The following is a 16,250-nucleotide window of genomic DNA, read 5'->3' on the forward strand; positions in this document are numbered from 1 at the left end:
CCATATTTCAGGTACATCCAACTACCTGGAACTTCCATACTTTGCATTAGACTTTATGTAAAGATGTATATAGAGAGCATTCATTCCCAGCATTATGTATAGATATTTTTTTATTTAGCACAGCTTTGTACTGAACACCTGTATTTGGACTAAATGACTCTTTTCAGATCATGCATGTTAGGCAGTTGAAAGTGTTCCATTCAAAGTGTTAATTTTGATGCAGAGAATAGAAACAAAGCAGGCTCAACTCACCAGGACCCAACCCAACTGGAAAGCAACCTTTAGTTTTATCTTGCAAGCTGAAAACTTTACCTCTGGTTACTCTATGTGTGATCAGAATTGTGTCAGGTAACATATAATATTTGGTAATTACAATCAAATATTTTAACCTGAGATGGTACTTTGGGCATTTTCATTAGAATTGAAACGTGTTACGTAAATAATTTTGAAATAATCATAATTAGAGGAATAGTTGTTTTAATCATATTTTAAATAAAGCTGTCATCTTATAAACCTCAGCTTGTCCTTATCAAGTGCAGGATAGAAAATGTTCAAATAGGTACAGTATACATAATTTCAAAGCTGTGACCCATGTTTTAAGCCACTTCCAACTAAAATGTTAATGACTTTAATCATGATAAACATTGCCCTTTGTTCAATAAGTTTTACTGTATGAACTGACCAGACCGTTTAATTTTTGAAAGTGAAAAAATCAATTTGGATTCCTAAATTATTACAAATAATGTTCATGTTTTTGTAAGTGCAAAGAGTTTCACCTTCTTCCCATGCAATGCCATGAGTTTCATGTCATATGAGTGTCAGTGTGACAGAGTAAAAGCAAGTATTCCCTCTTATCTCTACAAACTGAGTCACAGCACGTCTTCACTTGAATGTTAAAAAGCAACTTAAAGGAACATTATGGCAGCAATTAATCTTTCACAAGCAAAAGCTATTGTGGATTTCAAGTGAAACTGCATATTTGCAAATATTGCTCCATCAACATAGATATTAAAAAAATGAATAAAAGCTTTGAACTTCATACGAAAAATGTTTATATAAAAATGTCATTTCCAACAAAATAAATGTATATGAAGTGAATCTTATTTTAAATGAAAGAGTGTGTAATAAAATAAGCAATGATTTTTGTAAAATATAAAGGATCTGTGTAATAACATGAAAAATCTGAACAAGAAAGCAGAAAATTCTTTTGTAAATCAAAATATAAGCAAAACAACAGAACATGCAAAATGAAAGCAAGAAAAGGCAGGGTGACGTTATGTACATATTTATTGAGTACAGATGAAGTCATAAAGGATAGAATCCTTGTAATAGCTCAATCAATAAATTTACATCTCATTATTTGTTTGTTTCCATTAAGAAAAGTTCACATGGTAAAAGTATGCTCAGACTGAAAAATGACAGCTCTGGAGATAGAGACAGATATTCCTAAGTTTTGGCATGCGGTACTTTTTTTCAACTATCATTTAAAAATTGAATTCATGAAAGAATCATTTGCATGCACAGATATGACCAAGATGTCACTACATTCTCTGTTTCATTGCAGAAATAACACCTAAAACCTTGCAAAATCAAGATTTTTTCTTAATATCAGTTTTGTGTAAAATGTAACATAAGACTGAGACAGACTGAAAAAATAACAAAACATGTTCAACAAAATAAGTTATCTGTCAACTATCATGTATATACACATATATGTCACCTGAATTCAAAATATCAAGAACATGTCATGACAAAAGAGCCCTAAAAAAATTGTTTTCAACATTTTTCTATGAAAATATAAAATAAAAGAGCACTTCACTGTAATAAATGTTCATTAAGTAAGTCAAAGAATCTACAAGCTACTGTTGAAATCAATAGTTTACCTACATACTAATAACATAATATAACTTGAACTTCAAACAACTACCAGTACATTTGACTACACTATTTATTAGTATGTGTGTGCTGTTTTGATTCCAAAGAAGCAATATATTATTGGTGTGAAGTGAACATCAGAAATTTAACAGAAGCTTTAAAGCTAATTATTTGAAATTACAAAAAATAATGGACACTAATATTTGGTGTGTTAAACTAGAACTTGACTTGCCTCTTTCCTGACTAAGTCTGCCCTGTCATGATGATGAACAAGGCTAAAATGCTACATGGACTTTGCCCTATATCAAAGACAAGGAATCATGGATGAGTGCACATTAGTAGATTTTAGAGCTCTCTTGTCTCAGAACAAATTAATATTTGTTGCCAATAGCTATAACAAAAACCTACATCTGATAAAATACATGGATTTCTGCCTTTCAGTGAATACACATGATTTCAGAATCCTGTAATGGTGAAACAGGTTTGCTTTTAATATCCTTCAACAAATACTGGCTGTTTAGAATAAATTAATGACTGAAAAGACCCACAGAAAGGTCTGAACATTGTGTGAAATATATTAAAAAGAGGTCACAGGCAATGCCATGGATTGCTGGATTTCAGTGAATACACATTTTCGGTCACACCATGATTTCAGAATCGTGTAATGCAGTGTTCGCGAATAGTGTCTGACCCTCTGACAAATCCGGCAGATTCACCAACGGTCCGATAGAAGTCTACAACCCACCGGCCCCAGTGTCCGACTGTATATTTCACAATGACTTTGACTGAAGTTGTTATATGTGACATGTTACTGTTACTTGTTTGCTGTTTATTTTATCTTAATTTTTCTTGTGTTTGTTAATAATTTCAATGCCAATTATAAGAAATGTTAAATCTGAAATGTGTGTTTAATTTTATTCCATGGGTCCTGTGAATTTTCAATGCGTCAGACAGACATCTTAAACTTACAGGACCCAATGTCCTGTTACTTTGAAACACCATTCGTGAACACTGTGTAATGGTGAAACAGGTTTGCTTTTAATATCCTTCAACAAATACTGGCCATTTAGAATAAATTAATGACTGAATGTCCTGCAGAAAGTTCTGAACATTGTGTGAAATATATTAAAAAGTGGTCACAGGCAATGCCATTTTAATAAGAATTTTAGAATAAAAAACGTGATCTTACAAACTCACAATAATCTTTAGCAGGAACAAACACCAAATATAGAATATCATATGCAGACTAATTTAGTTACTCATCCAGCAAAAACAACAACTTGTTGTGTTGCCTTAATTAAGCTACAAAAACTGAATTTTTATGCAAATTGAGTGAGTTGCAGAGCCAGCTGTAAAGCAAGACATGCATACCCTTTTGGGGGGAAACACCTGAAGTCATTAATGATTTTCAGCTATCCATTCATGTAATTTTCACCACAGTTATCCTATATTATGAATTTTATACTCAAATTAATCTGTTTGTAACAGATAATCAAGACTGATTGTTCTCTTATGTTGACATTTAATTTCTACAAATTTCATTTTACATACCTACCCAATGAAAATATATTTTTCAAACTGAAATATTATGATCTTGAAAAAATACGTTTTTGAATATCTTGTTTCCTGAATTTGCTTTTTAGCATATTTTACCAGGAAATCTTTAAAACATGTAGCATCAATAAAATTGGTCAAACTGTATCAAACAGACACAATTATAACGTAAACATTCCCTCTGGATTATGGTAGCCTTATTCTTGTGGATACACAGAATACATACAGAAATTCAAAAGAAATTTTAACACTAAGTCATAGCTATTCCTAGTGGTATACCTAATCTACTCCTGAGTTCTCTCCCTTGATCCTGACTTAACTGTATTGTTCTCCTAGAACCCTTCACAATTTTTCTGTATGGTCCACACGCATGACGTGCAGAGAATCGAGTGAAGTTTCATTTCAAATCAAGACTTCAATTCATCATATATACCGGGTAGGTCAGTTACAAATCGCATTCCAGTTAATATTCAGATATATTTTAATGTCAGAAATTCATGGCGGATTTTGATCCCCACTCTCTGTGTGCTTCCTGTTATAAAGGCTTACCTTGCTCAATTTCGGATTGATGCTTATTGTGTCAGGAAATGTCTGAAGAAGATTGGTTGTTGATGGACAAATCTCGTTCCTTAGTTAGCAAGCGTAAACATTCATCGTCATCAGAATGTTATAAGTCGAAGAAAGTTCAGGGATCTCCGCCTTTATCTATTAAATCTGAACCGAAGTCTCGTTCTAGATCGAAATCGAAATCCTCTCCCCAGTTTGATATATCTGCATTCTCAGAACTTTTGGTTGGATTTAAGTCCGATATCCAGGCGGCCATGGATAAATCTGTACGGGATATGGAGATGAGGAATGACGAAAAATTTAATCCCTTGTCAAAACATTTGGAGGATCCTGTTTTATCCGGCAAGACGGCAGATAGCCGCAGTGGCTTGGTGGTCGATGGCAAGAGCCGGGGGCCAAAGTCACTTCCTACGGAAGCAGGGGTGCAATGACCAGGAAAGCCGGTTACCATGCCCTGGCGTACGTAGGAGGCCGGTCCCCTCAGGGGGGAGAAGCCTAGCACTTCAAGCGATGGGGATGGAGTCGGCCCAGCCTAGCGGTTCAGAGGACACGGCTACGGACCCGCAAGGTTATTTTGACACAGACAATCCGCCCTTAATCCCGTTAGTGTCTGATGTGACGGACCAGGAGGATTCATCGGTTTATCAATGAAAGAAGGCTTGTTGACGGTACAACCTATGGACATCTCAGCACAGGATTTTAAGCCGGGCTGGTCATTTAAAGAAAAGCTGGAACTTTTGCACGAACTTTATCCTAATACTCTACCACCGCCATCGGACGAGCAGGAGATAGATATTCCCGTGGAACTCGGATTATCAGGTTGCCTTCCCCCAGAACGGATGCCCAGGCTGTCATTACCACATTCATCATCACTTAAGAAAGTGTTGGAGAATTACAACTTAGGCCTCTCCAAGGCTACGAACTTGAGTTCTTTGCCTAGGGTTTCTCATAAACCCATTTATTCCATTCATGAACGTGTTATCCCAGCCAATCAACCAAGTTTAGACAAGGACTTTAAACAGTTACAGGATGCTAGAGGCTCTCGTGACTATGCACCGTTCTGTACTTTCAAGGATTGTAAGGAATTGGATACGGCAGCCTGTTCGGCGATTGATACCCTATCTTATTCAAACTGGTTTTCTGTGGGAGTTCGTGCCTTGCTCCCACCGGTGTTTCAAGATTATACGGGAGTTAAGAAAGACACTTTGATTTCCTTGACTGCTCAAGAGGTGGCGTTAGAGCATTCGTTTCTGGATGTAGTGTATCAGTCCTTAGCCCATGCGATGGCGACTCAAGTGAATATATTGGGCCGACTTACAGCTATTGAGCGGATACAGCGGCTAGATTCAGTGAGATATTTACCGGATGTTTCAAGGGATTTTCTATTGCACCAGCCCTTGGAATCGGATAACACCTTTAATGGACAATGTCAACAGGCTATTGAGGCTAGAGATGCCTTGACGTCGAGGAACTTGAATCAACGTTTGGCGTCAGCTCTTTTATTCCAAAATAGAGGAAGGGCTGACACTAGATATAGAAGGGGATCCAGTGTTATGTCTCGTTCTGCTCCATCTTCAAGAAGTTGTAGTCAGAAGTTTCAGAGATCTGCTTTTGATCGTGCTTCGGATTCAAGAGCGCGTTCAACAAATGTGGCTTTTACTAGAGGCTCATCCTCATCTAGGGGTAGAGGTAGGGGAGGTAGATCTTTTCGTGGATCAAGATCAACTTCCAAGAAATATTGACTCAAGTTTCACTGTTCAGCGTTCTCTTCCTTACGAATCGGAAATTTTCCTCGAAATGATATTGGATTTGGACTTTGTATGTCCCGTGACACAATCTCCAGTAGGGGGCAGATTGGCCCAATACTTAGACAATTGGAAACTAATAACATCAGACGAGTGGGTCCTGTCTGTCGTGAGCAGGGGGTTTATTCTTCCTTGGCACAAGCAGCCTCCAGTGACTTGTTTTCCAGAGGGTCGTCGGTTTTGTCTTCAAGGCCAGCGTTTAGCGGGAGCAAACTTAGCAATAAATCAGCTACTGGAGAAACGGGCAATCATAGAACTTGCTCCAGGGGATCAGACATGCAGGTTTTATTCACCGGTATTCCTAGTCCCCAAGAAAGATTCGGATGAAATAAAGCATATAAGTTTATAAGCATAGATTTAAAGGATGCGTATCTTCATATCCTTATTCATCCAAGACCTCGCAAATACCTAAGATTTGCGGTGAACGGCCACAGGTTTCAGTTCAGGGTGCTGCCGTTCGGAATATCTCTAGCGCCGTGGTTGTTCACAAAAATAATCTCCCCGATTCTGGCTTTTCTTCATCAACGTGGGCTTGCGATACACGGTTATCTGGACGATTTCTTGGCAAGGAATGTGGTGACAGCGGTTCTCTTGAAGCAAACCAACTTTATAATCCACGTGTTTACGCATCTGGGTCTAATAGTTCATCCTACCAAGTCAGAACTAGTCCCTTCCACGAGAATCAAGTTTCTGGGAGCAATCTTGGACTCAAGAACAGGCCGTATTTATACTCCTCAGGATCGTTGGTTGGAAATATCAACCAAGACAACCAACATGTTACAGAGGCCAGCTGCATCAGTTCGTTCATGGATGTCCCTTCTGGGATCTCTCACTTCAATCCAGGATTATACTGTAAGAGGAAGACTAAGGTTGAGAATCCCGCAGATCTGGCTCAACCAGTTTCAGATGGAGGACTTGGAACTTCTCATAGCTTTTCCAGAAAGAGTCCCAAGGGAGATATTATGGTGGACGGTGGATGTGAATGTGTTGGCAGGAGTTTCATTACGTCCTCGTTTACCGGATCTGACGCTTTATGTGGATGCCTCGAACACAGGTTGGGATGCACACATGGACATCTGGCAGATTCAAGGTGTGAGGAATCTGTCAGAGGTGAATCTGCATATAAACTGTCGGGAGATGTTATCGCTGTTAAAAGCGATCCGTTGCTGGGGGAATCGCTTATACGGGAAGAGTCTCATGTTAGTGTCGGACAATTCTACGGTAGTGGCTTACATCAACGAACAGGGAGGTACCAAATCTCATCAGGATCACTCAGGATCTGTATCAAGCAGTGGACGCTATAAATTGTTTAATCAGGGCATACCACATTCCAGGTCGGAAGAATATCTTTGCGGACTCATTATCTCGACAGGCAGAGTGATCTCAACCGAATGTACTCCTCCAGGAATTTTCGGATACCAACGTTTGTGAGCCCAGTACCGGATCCATTGGCATGGGCAGTCGACACCCTATCCATATCGTGGGAGGGAATGATAGCCTATGCGTTTCCTCCGTTCAAACTAATCCCAGAGGTTCTGTTAAAAATTCAACAACACGACTGTCTAGTTTATCTAGTGGCACCAGCGTGGGCTGCCAGACCTTGGTTTCCCACTCTACTACAGCTATTAGTGGACAAACCTCTAGGTCTTCCGTTGTGGCACAATCTAATCAGTCAACCCAAGTCCAACAGATTTCACAAGAATGTCAGGCAACTTGCGCTACACATATAGAAGCTATGTCAAGTTCACTCAGGAAACAGGGATTTACGGTTGAAGCTACCAGAGCTATTTCAGAATCAGTTAGACCTTCCACAGCTGCCTTGTACGACGCTAAGTGGCGACAATTCATCCAGTGGAGACGAGAGTGTGGAATCTTGGACGTGACTGTCACCATTCCAATGATAGCGGATTTTATCTTGTTCCTAAGGGAACAGAAACATTTGAAGCATAATACTATTGAGGGATATCGATCAGCTATTGCTTCAGTCATGGACGTTCAAGGTTTATCTGTGGGCTCGGATACATCGCTTCACAAAATGATCAGATCCTTTCAGATTAAGGATATATCGTCTCCAACGACAGTGGGATTTAACGTTAGTACTTCAATCTCTTCAAAAATCTCCTTATGAGCCTATGCAGGACACTTCTCTAAAGTATCTGGCATTTGGTGGGGGTGTTGACCTGGCATCTACATCTTCAGGAAGGTTTACGCAGTGAGAGATGGTGCCTGGGACTGTCTGAGGGACCACTCGGAAGGATGATGGATGGATACTGGACAAGTTGACATGGTAAGAGAATTTACATTTAGATGTATCACCAAACCGAGCACAATATGGATATAGTTTCTAAGTTCTGAGCTATGGTTGATGGCTTCAGGTTAGAATATGATTTACTAGCTCAAGGTGGTTACCTTAAGGTTTGAGTTAAGCACATTTATAGTCTAATGACAGTTAACCGAAAGTGATGTCATCTAGGTTAGTTAGTATTACATCATAGAGATTATTTCTAGGGTCCGGAAGTGAGGTCATTAGACCGGAAGTGATGTCATCAAACAGGAAGTGACGTCATAATTACCAGAAATGACGTCATAATATTAAGGAATATTAGGTTTATTGACACAATTCGGGAATCGAATAGAATCATGATATATTCATAGGAATCTAGCGTAATCCGGTTTTATGGCGTCAGGAATTATATAATTCCTACTAATACGGATTAGGATTATCATGATATCTATCATATCAACCATAACTGTGGGAAGTTAGAAGACTCACCATCTCTGGGAATGTATTCCCTCACTGCTACTGACCAATCTGGAGATAAATTATTTATCTCTGACTAAGTCATAGTTATTCTTAGGAGGTTGAGTAATCAACTCTCAGTTAGTGGTATAGAGGGTAGTATCTTCCAAGGGTAACCCTCCTTCCTTACTTGGGATTCAGGCTACCATAATCCAGAGGGAATGTTATAATTAGGAACAATTACATGTATTGTTAGTAATTGTTACTTAGCTTACCTCTGGACAATGGGGAGTAGTTTCCACCCTGTGTCCTCCCCGCGAATTTATCCTTAGAAGATGTCATAGATGTGTTGTTTTTAGAAAAATTATGAAGGGTTCTAGGACAACAATACAGTGACGTCAGGATCAAGGGAGTTAACTCAGGGGTAGATTAGGTACACCACTAGTATAACCTATGACTTAGTGTTAAAATATATTTTGATTTTCTGTATGTATTCTGTGTATCCACAGGAATAAGGCTACCATAATCCAGAGGTAAGTTTACTAACAATTACTAACAATACATGTAATTGTTCCTAATTTAATTCATTTTAGCATACTGAAATTTCTTTTAGGGTTTAATTAATTGCATATCTGTTTGACAACTGCTGTGCTCTCACTCTACTTTTACAAAATGTATCAAATATGGCACAAAAATTGGCCATGAAAATGCTTTACTTTTAAATAGAGCGCACATGAAACCTGTCAAAATATTTTTAAACCATCATTAGCTAAGATACAGGTTCCATCTGGTCCCGACATCCCTGCATATATATTGACAAGTACAGGTATAAAGGGTTTTCAACTGAAACATGGCAAACCAGGGATCAAAGCTTGGGAGACTGATCTGAGACAATGGTAAGCTTATTCAACCAGATCAGAATGAAGACTTGGTCTATTTAGTTTTTCACTAATCATAAATATTCAGAAGGCCTTGTGGACAACCAATCCCCTTGTATGTCACATTTTACTGCATGGAGGGGGCAGAGGAAAGCTTCAGTATTCTGTAAAGGAATAGCTATTGACCTTTTTCATACAAAGTCAAATATTGGTTTGAAATTGTTGCTTGGAGTGCAACACATAAATGGAACAAAACATTCATTGAAAACATTCATACATGTTAAAAATCAATTACTACATTAAATGTGACTTAAAACGTTTTAAAAGTGTTTTGTCAAACATTAATTCATTCATGGATTACTGATGACACTTCATCCTGACACACACAATACCCATGCACACTAACACATTTATAAGTTGATAAATTTAATACACATGATTTCCATCTTCAGATTGAAGTTACAACAAAGTGGAATGAAATGAACAGATAACCTACATATAGACTGCATTTCAAGAAGGTTATCTGATTAACACCAAGTACATTTTTCAATCAGTGGAAGTAATATTGTTACAACTGCATAGAAATGATGACAACAATAATTATTTTATAGTTTGACTTCATTTCACTTCCATGTTAATTGCAATAGTCCAGTTTTGAGTGATAATTTCATTTCATATTCGTGCTTGACAATGTACAAGAATCTGTATCGAAAAGTCGCTCTCACCAAATGAAGAAGTTGTAATCCATAAAGTTCTATACTCTTGATAATCTGTTGCCCTATAACGTGAGTACTGAGTTTATGCTGGTCAACTGATTGAAGTTGTATAAAGAATGAAAATGAACACCTGTAGTTCTTCATACTATCATAGAATTCAGGTAATAGCCATGTGATATGGAGATGGAAGCTATAAGGGATGTTTCTAATTTGTATATACTCATTTAGATATGTGTCTACAAATGTCCCTCCAAATTCCTGATGGATAAAGTCTTTGAGCTTATATGAGTATTCCTTGTAACTAACATATATTGGATGAAATCATAGGCAATAATCAGGCCATATTCAGGCAGAGAATTCCATGCCTGCTCTCTTCAATGAGCTGACATTAGTCAATGTACATGAAACTATGCACTCCAAGGCAGTTTTCAAGTCAACAAGGAAAATGTATGAAAAAGATAAATAGGGATGGATTTGCTTGTAAAATAGCAACAAAAGTATTGAAACAACAATCATATATTGCGTTTGGAGTTCCTCAGATTAAAACAATATAACAAATTCATCAACAAAGGAACTCAAACTAACAGCATCCTGAATGTCAGTAATATCTCACTGTGATGTGAGACTAAAGTTTTTCATGATATCATCACCCCCAATACAACATTCGAAATTAAGCATGAATGTCAAAGGGTCCTTAATTTTAAAAGGTATAGAATTTACAGGTTCTTAAGATTCAATGACCATGGGATTCAACCGCATTGAAAGTTCAATATAGTAAGATGTACTGTCTCTCTATGATTGCTAACTGCATGGTGATTAGTTACACAAATGATACATTAAATCTGTTTCCATTCTCACCATTGCAGTATTTATACAATAAGTTCAACTGTTCTGAATCAGCTGAATGAATTCATTTCTTTAATCAAGTTACAAAATTAAATTAAATTACAATTTTCATTGTGATAGACTTTGAATGTTTATAAAAGAAGAGAAGATTTGATCGACATCATGCAGTAACTGCAATTTCACACACAGTATGAGAAAAACTTAAAATATGAAAATAAACCCAATTAAATCACTTAAAGCTGAACAGGTTATGTACAGCAGTGTATGTTTAATCTCTCCTACAGAATAAAATGAGGTAACATAAAGTACAAATATACACTTGGGAAAACACCACCAGACCTATACAATAATATACAGTACACATAGCCTTACACCATCATACCATCCACAGAGTGATCTTTGTATTTACATCTACCATGATGATATTCAGAGTAAGGGCAAGTGTCATGAAAGCCCCGGAATGTGAATAATGCTGCTGAACAGTCCCAGAACAAGATAAGGTAATATACACACACCTATACAGATGCCATGGGAGGTAACTCCTGCACAGGTAAAAGGTGGCTTGTTTTTCGGATAAGGTGTCACATTCTGTTTCAGAGGATGAGCTCCTGTTCCCATGACAACCATGGTCCATTCTTTTAATTCCGCTGAAAAATAAGAAGTTTCATTCAATAAATTAATTGCCATCAAATAGTCACATGAATAGGAAAGTCAGTGCTCTTTTTCTTAATATTCACAGTATTTCAATCTATTCACTCCTTTCAACATGTTCAAGTTGTCTTCAGTGAGTATTATATCAAGATTTCAAAACTTCAGTTTGGTTTATATGGAAAAAACATCTTACACATGGAATCATGTTTAAATCAACATCTGATTGTTGAAAATATGTTCATTATGTCATCAGATATTTTCTTTTGCACCAGTAATACAAGGGAAAAAAATGAAGACAATGCATATACCTCGTAAAGAGCTACACAAAAACAATCAAGAAATAAAATAGTGAACTTCAAAATCTTAACCAATGCATGACAATACCAGCCATGAACTAATTACCAGTCGTTTGGTAAGCAGTCTCACATAAGCTGGCTAACCCATCAGCCATTGCACTTACCTTCTTGCCACAGAGATTTTTATAGATATATGTTTACCAATTTGGAACAATATTTCGTGGTTTTGGTAGATTGTAAGTAGGGGTGTGTCAACACGCAGTGTTATCAGGGAGGGGATATTGCATGCAGAAAGGGGTAACAAATGAATGGGGAAAATGCATGTTTAATATTGCAAAATAAATGAATAAATTTCAAATTTAGAAAGAAAAAACTTTATTAATATTACATTTGTTTTACAGAAAAGATTTGAAAGAATGTAGCTTTTGAAACAATCATTTTTAAATCACAAACCACAATGTTTGTGGGAAAAAAAAGGTTCAAAAGGTTTTTTTTCAAGTGTGCCAAATACTTCTAATTTCAGAGAGAGAAAAATATATACAGAAACCAATACATCAAAAGCACATCAAAATCAATAGAATTTTCCATAGCAAACAACAAATTTACAAAAAATGGTCTTAAATAACATGAGTTGAAAAGTGAAAAAAGTCCCTTGCTGCATGAAACTGCAGTGTTACAATATGAGAAAGGCATCTACCATAGGATATAAGCAAAAGCTGTGCTGCTCTGTGAGACTGCAATAACATCGACAAAGAAACGGTTAATCGGTTAGGTGGCCTTTGTCATGCACTGGCCAAACATGCAATTCCAAATTGGCCAGGTTGTTTCCAATAATGTAACTCATTTTCTAAACAATATCATCATTTTAACTGATCTTAAATCTTTGATTGATCATGTGTCAGAATGATCTACATCTCATCACGTTGAAACGTTTCCCCAAATTAGGTATGGATGTGAGTGTTCCGACACTTGACACATCCCATGCTATGTATGAATTACATCTGTTTTTGAATATTTTTGTGATGTACCATACAGGATATCAATAACCAAAACATAAAAATTAACAGATTTCCCCCTAAATTTGGCATATTTCTACATATTGTGTTTGTATTGTTTTTTTTTTTTATGTGACATTCTCCTTGTCATTTTGACTAAGTTTCTCGATAATCATAAACAGCCATGTAAGATCATTTACATAAATATAATGGTTCAAAACATACAAGTTTTTGTGAATGATGAAAAAATGATACCGTACTGTGTGTGATAAAACTACTAATGAAATACTAAATATACCAAAAGTATGTATGAAAAAGGATGGCAATTTACAAACATGGAAATGATTTATGAAGTTCTTTACTCAATATATTACTTACAAACTATATGTTTCTAGCTATATGACAGTCAGGTACAAGTATATATATGTGCTATTGGTGCATGCCACCATGTATCAATGAAAACCTCAGTCTGCTACTCCAATGCGACACATCAACACACATGCAATCCACAACATTCAGCAATGACACAACTTTAAAGCTGCCATATGTTCTCAGTTTCAGACCAGTCATTTGTCACTGGATGGGTCAGCGCTAGATCAACCATGGGGCACCAAAGAGATGACCAAGTCGATGGTTATTAACAAATTTGACATTTTCTTCTTTTACAAACTGCTTTGTGATAGGGTGCATTATGAAAACAAAATTGGTAGGGCCTGTTAATGTTTGCTGCATATATAGAGTGAGTCTCTCATCCAATAATTATGTATGACTGGTTGAAAAAATTCTTGTGTATTTATTTGTATAATTTATGTAAGGCCTTGTATGATATGCAAAATCTGATTTGATAAATTTCTCTTATGTTACAAATATTATTGGACCATTGTAAAGATATTGTTACAGTGCTTGGATTAAGGCGTTCTGTCCCATAATTAATCACGATTCCAAATGAACAGGTCATTATGATCTGTTTGTATTTTTCTGCATTGGGAGCACAGCAAGCATCTGTCATTTAGACCATCTACAAATGCCAGCTGCTATGTTACAAATGAACAGCTTCTTATGGTAATCAATCTGCTGTCTATCAGGATGAATGATAAAGAACAGACATAATGACAAATAATTCCCCATTATTTATATTCATGTTCATTTTTTCCAGATTAGCATGCAGTTTATCTGCTTCATGTGTCCTTACAAAATGTTGTACTTACCCACTGCTGCCATAAGCATATTTGTTTGAGATCTACTTGATATTCGTATCTTTTTTATCAAATTTCATTACCATTACATGCACCATTGTGGCAAGACAGTTCTCTTGTATCATATCTTTCAAATGAGTAATATCATCTGTTAAACTATTGCAAATTATACAAGTTTGAAAGTAAATTTGAAATCAGCGAAGAGAATGGCAATTTACAATCAGCGAAAGGAGTATCAAAAACACAATATTATCATGTTCCAAGTTGATGTGACTATGTCTGAGTGTATGTGAAGCAACATATGCTTTGGTAACTAGAAGCAATACAATATATGATTACTGTACAGTCATCAAACATACATAAACTGTTTCATCAGCAGTTGTTATCTGATCAAGAATGAAAACTGTATGGCAAAGGCAAGCATATGTGGTTTGTTAAAATGGGCAGAGCTGTCAGAGATGTACTTTCATGAGGATGCATCCAGAACTGAAATGACCATTAGCTGGACACAGAATAATTCAGCAATGAACAGGTGGAACAGACAACTACTGGTACCTCCTCATTCACTAGAGATGGAAATACCTTCTTTAACCATAACCGAGATGAGAAATATTCCTCTTTATTCGTTTGAATGAAAAATCAGTATAAGGTAGAGATCAGTTTAAAAGTCCTTCAGTTGTTTGATAGTTTGCAGAAGTAATGTAGATCAAAATGGAAATTACAGACTTTGAGAGACTTGTAACATCTTTAAACGAATATAATTGAATAGATGAAAAGAGCAAATGCAGAACATTGGGTATCAGTAAGTAATTTGAGTTGATTGAGGTCATAGTTTATGAGCATGCTGATGACATCTGATGTACGGGACGAGAACATCATGCAAAGTGAAGCCGTTTTTCAATGATCACAACAAAGGAAGGAAGAACATGCTGGATGTGGAGCCTGAATCAGACAGCCAATCAAACTGCAACATTGATGGAATCATCCAATCACAGGACAGTGAATACTGGCAGAAACTAAATCAAAATTCAAATCATCCAGCTGATGTATAGTAACCATTTGACTCAGCCAATGAAACAAGGGCAAGTGTTAGCAACATCCAATGAAAACACAGCAAAACCAAGGACATCTACCACAACCACAGAGGTAATTGAGAGGTACACAACACTAAGTCTTGCCTGCCGTCAGGTTGGGGCGAACCATCCTGATGTACTGCAGAGCGGACATGTTGGACTTTTTGGCAAGAGTTTCGTACACACATGTGTGTGGCTGATGACGGAAGTTTGATTTGTCATGTACATAGGTAGTAGTTTTTGAAGAAGGGTTGATATACACATTATTGTATCCCCATCTGGGGTCAAAGTGTTTGTTCCCTTTCTTACGAGTAGTGGTGATTCTCGGTTTTGGAGTTGAGGGTCGATGGGACATACGGCTATTAGGAGACTGGGTACGCATGTACGAAAAGTGGTTAGTGAACGACGCCTGAGTGGATGTGATGGCTTTGGGGGGACGAGGAGGCGGATGCTGCTTTTTCCATGGATGACTATCAGTCCCGTATAATACTAGTACCCAGTCCCTCAATCTAACAGCTCGAACTGCAAACAAACAGAAAGGGACAATACTATCATCACAGATGACACGGTTAGAGGTTAGCAGAAACAAACATCACACCACATCACCCAATATGCAAGTCCAAGGTCAACAGAGAAAGACAACTCCTTGTGCAATGTCCGAAAACATCAGTATCCAGAGGGTTATTTTGCTAGCTTATCAAATGTCTTAATCATAAGTTTTTAATAATTACCTGTATACGATACATCATCATTTTCATATTTACATGTACAATTCATTATTAGGATCTCAGTAGTATTTTCAAATCAGTTTGTCTATCTCAGCTTACAGTCTTAATCAACACAAGGTAAAGTCAACAGATGGACCAGATATGATATCAGCAACATTTTCTGAACCATCATAGTAGATAAAACATAAGTTGACCTTGGTTGCTCCAAGAGGAAAACACTTTACATGCAGCCACTTTTTCATACTGTCAATAACTCTCCTGCAAATTCTAACTAGGCTGAAATCATAAAATTCATTTTATTCAATGTCAATGTTAAATGTCAACAACTTG

The 16,250-nt window shown here is 36.9% G+C and overlaps 1 protein-coding gene across 2 annotated transcripts in view; it reads right to left on the reverse strand.

Moving 5' to 3' along the window:
• Positions 1-16,250, reverse strand: part of LOC124291131 (furin-1-like) — a 226,591-nt gene that overhangs the window by 10,935 nt on the left and 199,406 nt on the right. The window contains exons 13-14 of one of the 2 annotated variants that reach the window (XM_046728037.1): positions 15,502-15,714; positions 11,497-11,628 (exon numbers count right to left, since the gene is read on the reverse strand). In XM_046728037.1, coding sequence (XP_046583993.1) covers positions 11,497-11,628; positions 15,502-15,714 — 345 coding nt within the window. The remainder of the gene's footprint in view (positions 1-11,496; positions 11,629-15,501; positions 15,715-16,250) is intronic. The other variant, XM_046728038.1, reaches the window with a different exon arrangement.

Source organism: Haliotis rubra, unplaced genomic scaffold (genome assembly GCF_003918875.1).
Source record: "Haliotis rubra isolate DU_JTF1 unplaced genomic scaffold, ASM391887v1 Scf482, whole genome shotgun sequence".
In the NCBI taxonomy this organism is placed as follows: Eukaryota; Metazoa; Mollusca; class Gastropoda; order Lepetellida; family Haliotidae; genus Haliotis; species Haliotis rubra.